Below are 19,143 nucleotides of genomic sequence, written 5' to 3'. Positions count from 1 at the left end.
AATGTTTTTTGAATTTCTACTTGGAAGGCCAAATACTATGTGAGGTGGTGCTTGGAAGGACACATTTTTGAGGTGGTACTTGGAAGGACATTAACTTTAGAAGGTGATACTTAGAAGGACATATATTCTTTGAGGTGGTACTTGGAAGGACAAATATTTCATGAGGTGGTACTTGGAAGGACATATATTTCAAAAGGTGGCACAAGGAAGGACAAATGTTTTATGAATCGCTACTTGGAAGGCCAAATACTATATGAGGTGGTACTTGGAAGGACACATATTTCAAAAGGTGGTACTTGAAAGGCCAAATACTATATGAGGTGGTACTTGGAAGGACACATACTGTATTGTGTGTCAAAGCACAGGTTTTAAAGCATAGCGTGAAATCTTTTGCCAAAACCTAACCCAGATGAAGCTTTGAGAGCGGAGGAGGGACTAAATATGCTGCATCACTCAAACAGGGGAGACACCTTTTTGCATGGCCAGTGTCAGTTTAGAATGAAACATGCTTTTTCTTGCTATGCAGGCCTCGGCGGACAAACCACCTAACTGTTCGCTGGTGTTGCAGGAGGACATGCTCATCCTTCTGCTAATCCCCCAGTGCTCTGACAGTTCAGACTGATATGAGGATGAAATGTCGACATCAGAATCAAAAACAGACCCGGGCTCCACCCAAACCTCCAAGTCCTGGAACGACGTGCGCACAGTTCCCCGCCGCGCCGCTGAGCACATGCCTTTCCTGTGACACACCGGCCGCAAAGTTCCAACGACGCCATCGTGAAAAATCAACGCATTTAGTTGTTTTTAATGCAAATAGTTGTCCAAAAGTTGTTGTATGAGTTGGTTTGTATTGAAGAAGTGATGGCGCCTGCACAACATACCAGCCAACTATTATTGTTGGTGAAGCAAGATTCACATAGCAAGAAGCTGGAATATATTGCAAAATGACAGCTCATTTCTTGCTAACATGGCGCAAACAAAAATGCAGGGAAACTTTATCAAAGGTTCTGTCATTATGCTCCTAATTAAAATCCACTATAGCCTCGTTCCAGCCCTGATTTTGTAATTTAAGTTTTGAGACAAATGGCATGATGATACGATGTCGTAAAGTTTTGCAATATCCAAGACAGTTGTCAAACTTTCCAACTCATATTACATAGCCGTAGGATAAATCCTTGGTGAATTTTTTTTTCTTTAAACCCTAACTTCATTTTGGTAGACTTGACAAATACGCGCTTGACAGACTGGCCAGTGTCTTGGTCCAAGCGGCCAAGTTATAGACCACAGTCCAGTCAGCAATAAATGACTTCCCATAAAAATCTCACTTTGTGACATTAGCAAGTTAGCGTGCTTTGCTTTCAGCTCGCTCCAAACAGCTCCGCTTGCAGTTGTGGTACAAATATTTTATGAGGCAGTACTTTGACAGACAAATACTTGTATGTGGTACTTGGGTGGACAAATGTATGTCATAACATTTTTTTTAGTTGGGACTTGGAAGGACACAGTTTTATGAGGTGGTACTTGGAAGGGCATATATTCGTCCTTAAAGGTGGTACTTGGACGGACATATACTTTAGAAGGTGATACTTGATACTTTGAGGTGGTACTTGGAAAGACATACAGAATGCCTTAGAAGGTGATACTTAGAAGCTGGTACTTGGAAGGACACATTTTTTATGAGGTGGTACTTGGAAAGATCCATTTTTGAGGTGGTACTAGGAAGGACATATACTTTAGACGGTGATACTTAGAAGGACATATATTCTTTGAGGTGGTACTTGGAAGGACACATTTTTGGGGTGGTACTTGGAAGGACATATACTTTAGAAGGTGATACTTAGAAAGACATATATTCTAAAGAATATGTTGATACGATGTCACAAAGTTTTGCAATATCAAAGGCAGTTGTCAAGCTTTCCAACTCATATTACATAGTCGTAGGATAAATTCTTGGTGAAGTTTGTTTCTTTAAACCCTAACTTTATTTTGGTTGACTTGACAAATACGCGCTGGACAGACTGGCCGGTGTCTTGGTCCAAGCGGCCAAGTTATAGACCACAGTCCAGTCAGCAATAAATGACATCGGTCTGGGCTTTTAGCTTCTTAAATCTAATATATTTTTCCTCACATCAAAATGAACTTTAGGACAAAATCTTTGCTGTTTAGGTTAATTCAGTTTGTTGTTTGTTTTGATTTTGGTAATGGCATGGCTTTGTGCACTTCCTGGTTTGGTTCTGCTCTCTGGCCCGATGACATTCACAAATTGAGCAAATCGAGATCCACGTTATCAGCCGGCCATTCAGTGAACGAACCAAACTTTACGAACTGTATTATATGAGCAATCAGTCTAGGCTTCAAATCTAGAGGGTGTTCTGAATGCAACCTTGAGCCCTATTCTTGAATTCTTGAAGGATGTCAGCAATGTTTCGCGGACATTCAGTAATTCATTCCTTTTTACAGATTTTTCACCCAAGAAATGACGTGCAGATCAGATTGAAAAACCACAACAATCCTGTTTTCGATTCACGTTGCCAACACTACTTCTACTTTAGGCTACGTTTTTCGTTGTTTGGCTAAACTTTGCAAAAAACAGATTGAAAAACCTTCCCAAAGATTCTCCTTGCTGTTTAGTCAGGGTCGTGCTTCCGGCTCACGTAGGTAACATCGTAGCTTGTTTTCTCTTTTACTCCTTCCCAGAGCCAGTGCTGGCCCTTCTGGGGCCCTAAGCAAAATCCACTAGGGGACCCTACAGTACACATCCCATGGTTATTCGACCTATTTAACCTATTTACGGTCAAAAACAGTTCCACTGGTCAGTAGTGCAGGGCAGAAGTGGAAAATAAAGACCTCAATTGAGGCCCCGTCCCTCTGTGTGAGAACCATTAACCACTAAGCCACTGTGCGACTACAATTGAGGACTGCTTACTACTAGCCTACTTCCCAACTTTTTAAAATGATAAATGGCAAATGGTCCCATTCTCTCACCTCAGGTCCCTGACCCACAGTTTGGGAAACGCTGATTTAAAACTAACGGAAACCTGCACCAGACGTTTATTTCTGTCTGACCACTGAGAACTAGCCTGTGAGTAACACAATTTTAGACTGTTCAGAGAACCAGAGTTACTGTTAGTAACTGCGCTCATGAGAACCGTGTGGATTCAACTCATCTTTCAGACAAAAAGGCTCGAAACAATGCGTTGATTAATCAGTGAAACAACACTGTAGTTTGACTGAGATGCGGGGCCCTTGTGGCTGCAGGGGCCCTACGCACCTTGCATAGTTTGCCTATAGGAAAAACCTACTCTGCTCCTTCCAAATTACCGACATGGCAGATTCGCTTTGGCAGAAACTCTTTGGACGTTAGTAATTTTGACTTTTTCCACAAGATCCCTGGGTTAATTCAAATCCCGTGCAGGAAGGGCTCGCGGTTACGTCATTGCACTGCTCATTGCACTCTTCACTGCAACAAATCGGCGACGTCTAATTTCGGTGGCCCTTATTTTCAATTTTCCACTTTTCAATCACGCTACTTTTGAAATACTCCCCGTTGTGACGGATCCCGAAGAAAATGTAGTTCTGGTGCGTAACCAGGGAGGCCGTGGACCGCAGACCTTTAAGCCTCGGCAGAAATCCCCCGCCTTCCCTCGCTGCGTCCTTGCAGTTAGGAGCCGGATAAATCTTGTTTTCTTGCGGCTTCCGGCTGTAGAAGCTGATTTAGAATTGGATTTTCTTTGCACGCACTCTACCTCGCCAAACCTCACCAAAAGCGCTCCCAGCCCGGGGTGGACTCTCCGCGCAGAGAAAGCTACAAAAACCCTGCTGTACGGCCCATAAATCCAGCCCCGCTTGTCCAGACTACAGAGCCACTCTCTCTCTCTCTGACCGCGGGTGAGAGGACACGAGGAGCCCTGCAGTTTACAAATGATGTTTTCAGACCATTTCATTGGTGTTTAGGGCCCGGGTTTGATTTAGGCCTCTTCAAATGGGTTCGGATACGGCTAGCAGTTCATATTTGAGTTTTTCCTCAAATGTCGACGCTCCCTGGCGCGTCTTTAATTGTGCACAATGAAGCCAGTCTTGATTTGGAAATGCAAATGGAAAATGTATGTGTGTATTTCAATCCCACCAATTCCCCATAGAAACACCCTGCTAATTCTGGTTAAGGCGAGACGGGGGAATAGGGAACAATACATACAGGTAAACAATCAATGGAGGGACACTGAGGCAATTTTCATTCATCGTTAAATGTTTATATTTTGAGTTTGAGCATAGACACATTAGTTTAGCTTAGTTTACTTGTTTATTTGAGTAGTACATTATTCAGTTCTATTATCTTTGCTTTATGAAAGTCACTTTTTACAGTTACAGATGAACAAAAGGAATAACCTGAAGCAAGAAAGCTTATTTGTGCCTACCCCATTACTCAGCTACATGTAACTTTGAGAAGAAATTGTACTTCTTCGAGAGTAGCTTTGTCATATAATGAAGTATCTGTTCTCTTAATTGAGTAAAAAATCCACTGTGAGTGAATATTTAAGTGGCAAATGCTTCATTTTGATCTAGAAAATAGACGTAGTTCGACTCATGCACCTTGTTTTTTACAATGACTTAGCTTTTCTGCATTTTCTGCCATTTTCTTGGAATTATATTTGTAAATATCACAATTTCCACATGATTTTGTGCTTTGTTTCATTGAAAATAATCAGAACGGTCACTCACAGTACTCGCGTAACATTTTCTCCAAATACTGTTTCTCTCTTACTTTTCATTGTTTGGGTCATTACTTTTTTCTTGCAATTATTTCAAAAATAACATTAGTAAATATTTTGGCAACTCTACCCACCTCTGTTCCTACTCCTTGTTCAGCATAGTAAACCTTTATATTGCACAATGGTACAACACAATGAAATAAATAGTATGTACATTATATGTATGACTGTATGCACATATAATGTAGAATGTCCAAATGTCATCTACGTTACGGAAAATTACCGGACTTTCACCTGGAAGCGATCAAACTAAACTAAACATGTTACCCTTTCACTATAGATTTATATGGGTAATGTAACTTTAAGGGGAATTTTCAACATCTCCTTAAAAGTAACAAACAATATTCCTAGCCTGAATGGGTTATATCGGGGTCCCCAACTAAATCAGGTCGAGGTCCGCAAATTTTTCTTCCATAACCTTTGACATATGTCCAGGGTCCGGACATATGCAGTCATTGTTCTTGATAATGTTAAAACATGAGCAGAGGTTGTCTATTTACATAGTAGAGCTGATCAATTAATGAATAATTGTGTCATTGTATTTGTTATTCAAATAATTTAGATAATGTTTAATTCAGCCTTAGAAACTAAGTACATTGAGAGGATGAAAAGGCTTTGGGGTCCGGACTAAAGCCTCTGGAGGTCCGGATCTGGAGCCAGGTCCGCCAGTTGGGGACCCCTGTGCTATATGCACGAGGTCCCCACGTGATCTCAGTTTTGCAGAGTCCCGTTAGCCTTAAGACAAAAACATCCACTGTTATGAACACAGTGGTTTCCTCCAGTGAAGTCGTTGTGCCTCATGTAATGTTTTTTTTTTAACCTGCTCCAGTCACATCTAAACTTTTACTCACTGTCCTTTACCAAATCTTGAGCTATCGCTTCATTTCTGTGGGACCTGCTAATTTTGAATGTAAAAGATACAGGACAGGAAGTACAGTGCTGATGCCACTGTCAAGGCGGAAAATCATGTGGGGTCACTGTGCATATAGCCCAGGCAACATTTTAGATTTGGGTAAAACCGAACTGGAGAAAATGCTTTTAGTCAAAGTGAGAGTAGCGTTGGATCTTCTTGTGAGTGCAATACCACAGCCTTAGCCATACAAGGAAGGCCTTGAAAATTCTTGTTCCACAGCAATGGCATTTTCCAATTTTCCGACTCAATATGTCGCAACAAACGGTTTAGCTCAGTGCTGTCTGCGCCTCGCTGACGAGCAGCCTCAAAGAACCGCCCAGTGCTATTCTCTAGCAAATATCGCGGCTTCTCAACGAACCGAACGAAAAAACAAAAACGCGTAAACATCCATCCGTCTCCATTTTTCCGCCCCTGTGGTTCCTCGCGCGGAAAGAACGGCCTACAAAAGGCACCAGAAGGAGCGCGCAGATAGCTTTCAGAGCCTCGCACAAACAAGAGGCGCGCTAATTACATCTGTCTGAAGGGCTATAAAAACTGGAGGGGGGAGGGGGGGGGATGGAGCCGAGGAGCCGGGGCCTGGCGACCGAACATGAGCGCGGAGAAGAGATAAAAACACCATTACGCACGAGAAAAACAACGTCTAGTCTTGATCTAATCGGTTGAATGTAGACGTCATGACCACGGCCAGACGCTTTTATGTGTAAAGTGGATATTTAATAAAAAAAAAGTAAAATAAAAGGAGTAGAATTCGAATTAGAAAATAGCCTCTACAACTGGATTCTGAAGCGTATATTGCAACAGCTTCGGGCTTCGCTTTACGGAGCCGCGCGCGCCCCGAAATGCTCCGTTTCGTTTGAAGCGTTAATGAAAGGAGCAGTGGAGATCCCCGCGCGGTCGTAAATATCCGCATGGACGCGCGCGCGGACAGCGGAGCCAGATGCGCGCGATATGAGGGGAGACAAAAGAGGCGGGGGCGGGGCGCGGAAGGCATATTTTTGATCCTCATGTTTTGTGTTCTAAAGCCTTCATCGTTCAAATAATAGTGATTATTATACTAGTTTTATTTGAGAGAGTGTGTCGGGGCTTTGGAAAGCTCCAGGGGTTTGGATTGAACACCTCGGATTGTGTAGTGGAAGTAAAACAAGTGTGTTGGGACGTGGAGTGACGCGCCTCGGGAATGCTGCCGTGTTTCTCACCCTCCGTCCAGGGCCTAGATCGAGACTAGATCACGCCTGAAGTGGGTAAAATGAGCTTAACATAGACCTTTAAAAAGTGTGTAAACCAGAAAGCAAAAAAAAAAAAAGCCTAACTTAAGGCAAGATGCTGCAGGTGAATGGGGATTTTCATTGACGGTTTTTACATATATTATAAATATGAAACGTTTCCTGTAGATTACCATATAAGATATAAGTATAAAATAAGAAAATAAGAATATAAGAATAAAAAGCATAGTTTGTTGATTTGATCAGAGGGGATTTTAGATCGTGTTCAGTTTTAAAATAAGCTGTTTACTATAGGGAACATCTACAAATTGAAATTGAAAACTCCATAAATCAGGCTGGAATTAGATGTAGATGAAATCCATCTGAAAAATAAGTAAACATGTTCTTCAGTCCAAGACTAGAACATTTGAAGTCTGTAAGAGCTACTCATGTGGAGATGTTGTCAACACAATGGTAATTTCCCAAACAAATCTTTGGAGACACAAAGAATCAGTGCAACAAATAAACGGAAAGATTACGGGTTTTTTTTTTTTGGGTTTTGAAGAAACGTTTATATGTTAAGAGACCAAACCATTCCACAACCTGAAAAAGTCACTATGTAGCATTTTGGATCCTATATAGTTGCCACCAAAACAAAACATGCCCCTCATAATGAACAGCTCGACCATGTTATTTCTGCAGCGGATAATCAAAGAGCAGATTTGGATGAGGACCTCACCTGTATAAACCTCATATTATATATACTGGTTTATTTGGTCGGGACAGTGCATGTTGATGCAAACACCACACCGGAGTGTTACCATGGGCTAATTTACATCTGTTGTCCCGCACTCGCACACACTCTCATTTGGCCTATTGTACATGCAAACTCCACACAGAAAGGACATGGACGTCTCCATGGAGACGAGCTAGACACATCCCACTCCCAGTAAAGTTGCATTCAGGTCTTTATAGATTGAATCCACTGCAGCAAACACATGTGTAACAAAGCAACTGCTTGAATATTTGTCTCATATGGGATAAGTAAAATGTTACGCACTGTAGCTTTAGGCATTTTCTCTATAATTAAAATGAATAAAGTCTGAAATTGCCGCTGACCTCGAGAAGCTGCCAGAACAACGGGACATTGTCTGTTTATACCATGTTTTCTGTGTGTGTCTTTTCTGAGATTTCAGAAATAGGTCACAACAAACAAATAATAACAATACAATTTAAATAAAACAGTGGGCTATTTATTTCACTTTAAATTACTTTACTGTATTATATACTGAAACAGATTTAGAAAGAGTTTAGAAAAGGGCCAACATCGCCATCTTCTCCCTCGCTGTCCCTCTTGTTTTCGTGCCTTTTCATACTTGTAAACACAGCTCTCTCCTGTGTGTCAAACTCGCGTCTGATCGTAAAGAAAAGCGCACTATATAATTCACCAATTAGCCTTACGCTTTTCACCCCTCGTGATTTACGCTTTATAGATTTTAATGCGCCGCTCTTTTTACGCACTGTCCTCGCGCCCTCTTGTATATATTTACGAGCGCGCACTCACTCTCTCACACACTCACACACTCACACTCTCTCCCGGTGCGTTTGAACGAGCGCAGTGAACGTGGATTTACACCGCGCCTAAACTGCGCCCTGTTGACACCATAAACCCCGCTTTTACGCGCGGACGTGTCAATTACGGCCAGAGCCGGGGAAGAGAGGCAGGTGCTCGCGGGCCTCTCGGACTCTCACTCACGGCCACGGCGCGTTTGGTGAAAGGGGACAGTGGGATATAGGAGTGAGTGTACACGGAGGTTTGTATTTGTCTTGCGTAATTGCAGGAAAGTGTGCGTAAAAGCTGATCTATAGAGCGAGCGTCTCTTAACCTATGACCCCCACCTGAACACATTTACTCCTGTTTGGCTTTACCCACATCTAAAAACAAATGACCAAAAGGAAAAAAAAGACAAAAAGCGACAAAAACAAAAGAATGGGGCGACGGTGGCGCAGATGGTAGAGCGGGTCGTCCCATGATCGGAAGATCAGGGGTTCGATTCCCACCTCCTGAAAGTGTACACTGTCGTTGTGTCCTTGGGCAAGACACTTCACCCACATTGCCCCCAGTGTCTGCGTACATTGGTGTATGAATGAGAGTATGAATGGGTGAGTGGATCCTTGCTGTAAAGCGCTTTGAGTGCCTAATGTAGGTGGAAAAGCGCTATATAAGTTGAGACCATTTACCATTTACCAATGGTGACCAAAAAAGCGATGATGGCAATAATGGAACAAAAACGCAACAAAAATTAAATGTAATAAAAGCGAAGAGAAGCCAAACATGCTCTCTAAGAGCATAGTTAAAACAAAGAACTACTTTCTCCATGTTTAGCTTTGTTTTTGTGTGTGACGTTATTGATATAGAGGTACAAATTCCAGAGCTGTTGCCATGACGCCATATTATACTGATGAGGGACTAAAAAGGTGTGGAATTTCAAGTGTGTTATGCCACTAACACCAGGGAACAATGTTTCCATTACCAGGGGACGGGGCGTGGACACTTAACACGGGGAACTGGAGATTATTGGAGATTTTTAAAGAAATGGAAATGAATATGTAATATTGATATTTTTCTTTTGATGACTAGATTTTTTTTGTATATAAGAAACACGTTTATGTTTTAATGAATAAAACCAACATGCATGTGCCCATGTGGTTTAATGCAAATCTTTAAAGTACAAAAAGTAAATATCAAGCATTGGCTTAAATGACTTGAATTTAGGAAATATATCTTGTTTTGAGCGGTTTTCACTCATTTAGACACTTTTCCTGATCGGACCAAGTTTGCTTTGCTTGTTTGAGGACATTTCAGACCAGCTCTAGGGTAAATCTCGCTTGAAATAAGAAAGTAAAATTGCCAATGAGATTAGACCAATTTTCTTACCCCATTGGCAAAGAAAATGACCTGAAATGAGGACGAAATGTATCGAAACGAGTCAGAAACATCTCAGAACAAGTGAAATCATCTTGGACAAATGCCCAAGAACTTCTTAACTAGTCAAAACAACTAAAATTTGGATTTTTATGCTCAAATTGAGATGTTTATACTGATCTAGTTAAACACTTTTTGCAGTGTAAATTTGTTTTTACCACCACAGAGTACGTTGTAAACACAGCAAAAAACAGACCTTCTTGCATGGTCTTCGCCTAATTTTTATTGAGCGATAGAAGATGGAAGTAGAAGTCAAATTAGTGATATTATTTTTGTAGGTGGTCCCCCTTCTTCACCTTGCCGCCGCTCAAAGCTGTACACGGGCTTGAAATGTGCATAAAAACAATTTTCCTGAACAAATCGGCCATGCATGGCACCCCAGCTTTAAAGGAAGTGGGTAATTTGTTGAAGTAAAAACCTATTAAAGGCCCTATACCAAACAATGAAACGAACATCAACATGTAAGTTGTGGATCCAAACTCGTTCCTTACTTTAATCACACACAGCATTTGCACTGACTCTTCACAGAGGCGACTTTACAGGCACGTTTCACGACTTGCCGGGTACTTCACAGAAAATGGTCGAAAACCAGCCTGCAAGTTCATGAGTTTGAGACTAATGCTTTATAATTAGATGCGTGGTGTTTTTGTTTTTCCGACAAGTTTGCAATACACGGAAGGAGGGCAAAACAAATTCTGTTTTACTAAATAACTGAATTATAACACCTTTAACCATGAATAAAGTACAGCTGTGAATTAATTGTTTACTGAATGAGAGTGTCTCAAACTTTTCCACTCACCTCATTGTCACATTTGATCTGAAAAGAAGTGCTCAGTAAAGTACTTGACCTCGTAAGAAATTTTAGAGCTTTCTTTCCTTTTTCCTGTTTGCACATAAATGTATATCGCCGTTGCCATGTTGTTGGTTTGTCTCCCTTGTGTCATCCCATTCCGTTTCTGGTCAGAAGAACGTTGCTTTGGGCATGGCTCTGGAGAAAAAACTGGGAGAAATCGCTCGCTTTGGAATTAACTTGGGACAGGTTGCCTTGAACTGGGACTGTCCCGGGTGACCTGGGACGTCTGGTCACCCTATTTCTGATCCTACACCTTATAGAATGTTGCTGAACCTAGATCTGACCAACTGCAGCCTCCCCAGATCAAAACAGTTAGCTAACCTCTGAACTTCCAACCTGAACCGAGCACTCCAGTTAGGTATTACCCAAATCTATAAGCTTCTTGAACAAAAAGGAGACAAAATGTGAGGAAAATGCGACGCAAAACACGACAAAAACATGCCGGAAAAGCACCAATAACACTGCGCAACAACAAAATTACAATCAGTTTTGTAGGTCTTAGCTTTCAAAGTAGGTGTAAAGCCGACCTGGAGAACATGGGCTCAGTTATGGTGGGGGTTTGGAGGCTAAGTCTAGGTGGCAACCCTTTTTTCGGTACCACCAGGCCTAGATCGAGGGTATAAAAGCCCTAACATAGACCTTAAGTGAACTATATTATGTCTAACCCTCCAAACTAACCCATGCCTGAACCAGAAAACCCTTAAATGCAGTGTAGTGTCTCCTGGTCAGGGCCGGATTTAAGTAAAATGGGCCCCGGGGCTCAAGTTTTCTCAGAGTCCCCCATAATCAATATATTTATTTATATAGCGCCTTAACAACACCTGTACATATACTGTACGTCTGTCGGATTTCTCTCTTTCTACAATGAATGGATGAATGAATGGGTTTTTGGTTTAGTCTTGGCTTAGTCCTGGTTTAGTCCTGCTTTATTCTCGGGTAAAACAAAGCATCTGATAAATGTAGTAGTAGTTTAGTAGTAGTAGTTTATTCGGTCTGTTCATTCCTTTAAACGTAAATACATTTCCAATTCTTTGTGGACAACACGACCGAAAGGGTTTAGGCTGAAGTGAAAACTTATAACGCCTAACCCAGTTTACAGACTTCCACGAGAGAAAACAAAAATAAACATTAATAATGAACAATATCAAGTGTTAAACAGAAGAGAAAAAAGCATGTATCTGAAGTTAGTAACATAAATTTCAATATTCCAACAAATATGTATACATACATTTGTTGTAAGTTAATTTAGTTGAAACTAAATCATGTCATCATTATTATTTTTGTATTTCTTTTTCTTACTTTATTCCTCCTAAGCTTATATATTCTTGAATTTTTGAAGCTTTAAACAACTTTTTGAAAACTTTGACTGTTTGGGACTGTTTCAACTGATCTTCCAGGTCGTTCCGCAGATTAACACCTCTTACAGAAATACATCGACTCTTTTTATTCTTTTTAGCTTTTGCTTTTTTGAAAATAGCAGTTCCTCGGAGGTTATACTGACTTTTCCTGTGTTCAAAAAGCTCCTGGATGGGAGGAGGGAGAAGATTTTGATATGCTTTGTTCACTATTACTAATGTATTTAGATCAACAAGATCATGGATTCAACAAGATCATGGATGTGAATGTGAGGGAGTATGCAAAGAGAGAGGGAGTTAGTTTACAGCCCGCACTGAGCACACATTTTTCTCTGTATGCACTTGGGCCCTTCAAGCTGCTGGGCCCCTGGGCTTAGCCCCTGTAAGCCCCTGCGTGAATCCGGCCTTGCTCCTGGTCCAAGTCTGACCCGAATCTTGTGCAGCAAACGACACAAACGCGCGAAGGTGGTTTTCCTTTTTCCGCCGCTCTCCAACGCTCACACTCCCGTACCCGCTGTCGAGGGTATAACGGGGGCCAATGAGGGGGATTTATATGCATTGGTAATAAAGCATGTGCTCAACGTCTTGATTTATCGTACTCATTCGTCTCCCCCCCCCCTTGTGTCTTTTGCAGACGACCCCTCGGCCAACTGGCTCCACGCGCGCTCGTCGCGGAAGAAGCGCTGCCCTTACACCAAATACCAGACCCTGGAGCTGGAGAAGGAGTTCCTCTTCAACATGTACCTCACGCGGGACCGGAGGCACGAGGTGGCGCGCGCCCTCAACCTCACCGAGCGCCAGGTCAAGATCTGGTTCCAGAACCGGCGCATGAAGATGAAGAAACAGGGCAAGGACCAGCCCAAGGACTGAGCGCGTGTGCGTGGGCGCAAATGGCACGACGCGTTCCTCAGACAAAAAACAAAACAAAACAAAAAACGGACTGTTTTACTGTTACACAAAGGGGCCGGGACTGGACTGGGACTTGGGCACACACTTTAGTAAACTCGAGGACTCCACATCCAACCGGGTCAATATAGCTTTATCCGTGCGTCCGACTCTTGGGGCTTTTGGCGTCGTCGGCTGGAGAAAGTCTGCGGGGATGGTTCGATATTTTCAAAGTGAGCTCTGTCTGGATCGAATTACGTTTTATTGCCGTTCAGACGTCGCCAGCTGGAAGAGGCAAACAGGAGGAAGACGAGACAACTGAATCTAAATCGCTGTGCTTTTTTCCCATGAGCTAGACTTTTAGTTAAAGGTCCCGTACCAGATTTTTTTTTTGGTGTGGTTTAAAAACAATGAAAGACGGAGCACCATAGAAATTGTAGAAATGCTTTTAGCGACTTTCCTACGAATGCGTTCTTCGGTTAGCAAACTTCCCGGACCTGTTTGAAATGAGCGTTGTATCACCATACAAATGAATGGTGAAGCCAGGCCCTATACTAAAGTATGGCAAGTCCGTTTCATGTCATTTGTATCATTTCCGTGGTTTCTTTATCATGAACATATTATAACACGATGCTAAAATTGGCCACTGGATGTGTATCTGAATGCGTTTAGCTAAGTGGCTACTTGTATACGCTAATTCGTACCTAAAGTAAAATACTAAAACATCTGTACTGATTTATAATTAGGCACCAAATAGATACAGACGGCATTTTTTGAAATAATATGGTCATGTTTGAAGTTGTCAGAGGGGGTAAACAAAGAAAAGAAAAAATAGCATTTGCTCCCATTTCTCCACCAAACACAGAATTCTTTCTATAAAATGAAAATACAAAGATACGGTGAAGAGCAAAGTGGGTCAACAGCCCTTAAATACTTCAAAAATGACCAGGTAGCTAGCGAGGCTAACATTAGCTTCACGCTATGTAAGGTAACGAGTGACGTTTTTCGCTGTGGCAAAACATCCACATGGACCGGATTTTGCCTTGACTTTCTTGATGTGTGATAAACATGTTTATAATCCCCTAGAAAACGGCGAAACAGAGGGAAAAATTGTGATTGTGAAAAATCCCCCCCCCCCCCCCCCCCCCTCGGCTTGGCCACGCCCCCTCACATGATACGTTGCCGTCTGTATCTATGGGTTGACAACCGCTGTAAACATCTGGATGGTTTGTGATGTTTGTAAATGCTAACGGCTATAGGGGAAGTACACTGAGCAGGCTAGCGGACTCGCTAACGGTCTGCATATAGGGGTCGCATGGCTCTTCCTTTAGTTATTCCTCTGCAGAGCGAGGACATTTGACTCTTATTTGTGGTCCAAGCTTATGCTAACTTTCCCAATTTGTTTCCAACATCCCGACTCGCCTAAGGGAGGAGTTTTGCCGTGTTTCAAACGATAACAACTAGCTGTGAGTTCACATCCTATACAAAGGCTTTTAGACGTATTATAAAAGGTCTTTTCCCACACGCACAAATGTCTGCTTTTACAATATAGCCTACCAATGGACAAAATTGATTCAATCTCAATCCATGGGAAAAATCAGGTACAGGGCCTTTAATAAAAATGACATTAGCCACGATTTTTCAACACAAGCTTTAGTTTCCTCTTAATATTGTACGATACTGACCAGACTAATACAGTTTGTGTTCAGTACGTCCATAGTGCTACATACAAATGAGAAAGTCTACTGATTGGAGATCCCAATAGATCGACACGCTGAGTCGCAGAATCAAATGACTTAATTTGTGGCCTACTGGAGCTGCAGCACATTCTGAAATCGGAACCATCCCCTGTAAAGACAGCGCTTACTTATTTCCCTCCCTTGATTACCTACAGCGAGGGGGGACCAGGACGGGGGTTGGAAATTGAAAAGATATCGCCGAAGATACCAGCCTCTTTCTCCCCCATCGCGCCGCCCCGCCGTTCCTCAAGCGCCACGCACTTCATTTGGTTATTTATCGACAAATCCAAGCGCGTTCGGGAGAGGTGTCGGGAGTCGGGGAGCCCGCGCGGCCATTAATTTTACGCACGGGGAACAGGGCTCGAATCGGTTTCTCCCCCTCCCTCCCCACCCCTACCCCGCGATGAGCCGCGTCTGTTCATTGCGCGCACCGTTGATTAGGACCGCGAGCGAGCGGACCGTTCTCCTTCTGGCGGAGCGGCGATACCGGCAAAGCGGCGCCATCACTTAACCGGCGCTGACGCACTAAGTAATGAGCAGATAGCGGCCCGCGGGAGGAAGGGAGGGAGGGAGGGGAGGGAGGGATGAAGGGGAGAGGCAGTGGGTAGTGGTGGGGGGGGTAGTAGCGAGGGTCCGAGTCAGCACAAGCCGCTGGAACCCGATTAAAGGCAGTCGATGCGCCGGGTCTTTCCAGCGTCAGCCACCCACTCGTGTTTTATGTCTTTTTACGCACGTGGATAGCGACTTTTTTGGCCGAGCGTTCCCGTGTAACACATGCACAAGGTCCACTTCTTATTATTTTTAGTATTATTATTAGTAGGCAATTATTATTATTATATTGTATTTATGAAGGGCCAATAAAACTACTCCGACACTTACGCAATAAATTCGCCAAACCAAGACACGCTCATTAATATTTCACACTTCTGCCGACATTCTTTTTCGTAAATGAAAAAAATACGAGTAAATTTGTGTAAATATTATGCTTTACGAAAAAAAAAAAAAAAAACATATAAAAAAATAAAAAAATAAATCCCGATTGTAAAGCCTAGACCTAAAGACCCTGTACCCGTTTTTCTTTGGTTTATAAACGATGAAATCAGTGGTGACTAAATTTCTAGTTGCTAGTCGTAATCCGAGCTCATTCTTGCTTTTCATAAAACATTCCTTACATCCCATTTCCCCCCCATAGAGATGACATCACAAGAACGTTTCACAACTTTGCGTCAACTTTGCGCCAACAAAGTGGAGCTAAGGTGTTGCGGTGATGCTACAAAACAGCTAGCCTGCTTTTTTTTTGCGATCCTTAGACTTCAGAATTATGCGCAAAAAAAAAAAAAAAAACGGATTCAGGACCTGTAAGTGTAGTTTAATTGAAACGCATCCCCCTAATTTCCTCATAGTAAAAAAAAAAAAAAAAAATGAACGAGTGAATGAAAGTATAGGGGGGAATTATCAACATGTTACGTAGCACAAATACATATCAGCGCTTTGTGGCGGATCTTGTGTCATTTATTTTATTTTTTGGGGCCACAATGTTCAACTTTTCTTATATGTTTTTTTTGTATTTAATTTAATTATTATATTAAAAAAAATGATATACTTTAGTTGCACTCTAGTTTCGTAAAGCACTAAACAGACAGACAATGGAAACCCTCCAAACACACCGTCCTTGGGCCTTTTACGCACCGAGACCTCGAGTTCATTCACGGACCGCTCATGCCTCTAAACACCATTTTGCTTTTGTTTGTTTTTTTTGCTTTACAAGAGGTTTATATTGTTCAGTTCCCAGACGCGCTACAATGTTTACAAGAGTTTCATTTTATTTGTCGCAATGGATGAAATAACCGCCTTTATTTTTCTATATGCTGACGTTTTTCTATGCAATGCAGGTTCACATCGAGCTCTAAACACGCACAGCCTTCCATTACGCAAACAAATAACCACCTCTACTTCCTGACGTATCATTCCACGTTCCTCGTATCTCGTCTTGTTTGTTTGTTTGTTTTTTTGTCTTCTTCTTGCGCACGTACATTCGCGTTTGTCCCCCACATGACTATACATCAGGAGCGCGCACACACACACACACACACACACACTCACACTCAGTCTCATTCTGCCGTGGGTCCAATTTGGCACTTCTTTTTTTTCCCTTCTCTCTTTTATGGGCGCGTCATAAACACAGACATTGGCTTTTACTGCGCTTTACAGCAGCTCATTTCGAGTGGCCAAACAAACGAACGCAGGCGAGTCTTTAAAAAGAATCTAATCAAATGTTTACACTGCGCATGCCTCGAGTCTTCTAGTGTTTCATCGTTTGTTACTCGGTCTGTGATACGGAGGGGGGGGAATGAAAGCAGGGAAGGAGGGGAATGCAAAGCGCGTATTCAAAACGGATCGACGTTTTTTTTTTACTATTATGTCTTATTGCTAATTTATTGTACATAACGTGCTAGTCTTTCTTATGGAATCGGAATGGTTATTATGAGCATTGTTTTGTCGATACGTTGTCCTTTTGTTTTTTACATGTGATGTGTCTTCTGTGTTGATCTGTTGTTCGGATTCTGAAGCTGGACTGGACTCTTTTAATAAATAAAAACGCCGTGTTCTTTCGACGCAGCGCCTCCGGACACTCCATGTTTGATTGTTTCTTTTATTACTCAACCACAAGTCACACCACAAAGCGTCACATATTCCACAATTATTGCAGACACGCCCTGTTACTTACTTCATATGTGTTTTAGAGGAGGTAGAGTTGCAGAAATTTGTAAACGAAGCGGAAGTAAAAAGGTACTCCACAATTTACGCACAAGCAAAAACTGCTTCGTGCGTAAAAGCCAGATTTGTCTTTGCCGAAATCAAACAGATGTCTAAGCTGTCGGTCATCCAGGAGTGTGGCAATGGGTTTCCAGAGCCGTCAGCTGGACTGGGTTGTTTGTAACCCGACAGATAAAGCCCAATGTTTGGACATTTCAGGCCAACATCGTGAGCGCGAATTTGGATGAAAAATAGTTCCCATGAAAAATCACAAATGAGTCAAAGTAGACCTTGATTCCTAAGATAAGTTATAAGTAATTGCAAAAACAAATGTTTTTTTTATCACAGATTTACGCAGAGTGGAAAAAGTGGCCAAATCGTGTTGGTTGTTTATAAATAATGTTCCTCAACTAGAAGTAGAAATAAAACTGAAGGCAGAAGTACAAATCCCTATAAATACAACAAAAACAAACGTTATACCAAATGAAAACTTCCAATTCAGAAAGAAAAGCTCGGAGCGTCATTTTCGCGCAATTACGCTTTTAATAAACGCTCATCATAGGTTAAATTCTACACTCTCGTCTGTATTTTTGCACAACATGTTGGCCTGTTTGTCCTCCCGGGTTGTGGACAGGACCCACGCGCGTTTCAAACGGAGGCCTATACACTAGAAATGACAATAACTGCAAATGACAAAGCTAAAACGCGCGGCAAACCTCCCCAAATGACGCTTGCGTGACTGTTACAAAGCATCGTCTCAACGTATGGTCTTAATTTGGTAAATGAAACCATCTCCCTCCACCCTGAGTCCCCCCTGTCTATGTGGAAAAACGCATAACTCAACACTAACAAGGAGCGAGGCGTTTTGGAGAACATCATTGCCGTGCGTAAAAAAAAAAAAAAAAAAAAGGTAAGTATGGATCGCATTTTCTACAGCGCCGCGGCGTTTAGCTACACACGCTGTTTTTCCAAATTCCGCGCGGGTTTATCCGGTCACCCTCGTGCGCACTTGGCCCCCGCTCTCCTGGCGCACATTTCTCATTATAGAAGACACGCCACTGGCCACGGATTGATGGTTCTATCTGCTAATTAAACTCGGGCGAAGACAATGGCAGGTAATCAGCGGAGATTTATCAGCGGAGGAAAAAAAAAGAGAAGAAGGGCGATTTTCATACACGATTTGAGCGCCTAGTCATTTGGGGAAAAAAAAAAAAAAATTGGAGCGAAGCAGCTCTCCTCGAACATGCTTGGAGAGAGAGAGACTGCTGGTTGATCTGTGGGAAGCGGGGGCGGGGCGCGCAAAAGCGGATGAGCAGCATGTGTTGGAAATATGCGAGTCTGCGCGGCTTCAAGGGGCAAATTCAAGAAAAAAAGGAGAAGAGAGAGAAAAGGGGCGTCCGTTTGGCTGCGACACCAAAAGACTGTCATAAAGGCATAAAGCCATAAACACCCCGCACCCACCCGCGCGCAGGGGGGGTGGAGGCAGAGGATGATAGGGATTGTGGGAGCGCGCACGGAGGAGGAGGAGGCGGTGTTGTCATCCGTGCCATTAGGAGCGCGCCGGTTCCTGTGTTTGTGCCAGATGAGCGCGGAGTCTCCGAGGCCATTTCCGCTGTCTCTCGCCTCGCGTGCGCGTGACCATCTGACCACAGCAGCGCGCGAGCTGAGGGACTGGACTGTGTGG

At 42.6% G+C, this 19,143-nt stretch overlaps 1 protein-coding gene and 1 long non-coding RNA gene across 2 annotated transcripts in view; both read left to right on the top strand.

The window, feature by feature from the left end:
* The window catches only part of hoxb9a (homeobox B9a), a 31,957-nt gene extending 18,762 nt beyond the window's left edge, over positions 1-13,195 (top strand). Inside the window, exon 2 of the mRNA XM_079565361.1 lies at positions 12,713-13,195. Coding sequence (XP_079421487.1) covers positions 12,713-12,948 — 236 coding nt within the window. The 3' untranslated portion in view covers positions 12,949-13,195. The remainder of the gene's footprint in view (positions 1-12,712) is intronic.
* The window catches only part of LOC306969683, a 437,728-nt gene that overhangs the window by 180,067 nt on the left and 238,518 nt on the right, over positions 1-19,143 (top strand). The gene's annotated exons all lie outside the window — the stretch shown is intronic.

This window comes from Gobius niger, assembly GCF_951799975.1.
Source record: "Gobius niger genome assembly, chromosome: 10".
Classification (NCBI taxonomy): Eukaryota; Metazoa; Chordata; class Actinopteri; order Gobiiformes; family Gobiidae; genus Gobius; species Gobius niger.
Note: the sequence above shows the minus strand (reverse complement) of the source record. Positions and strands in the feature narration are given on the sequence as shown.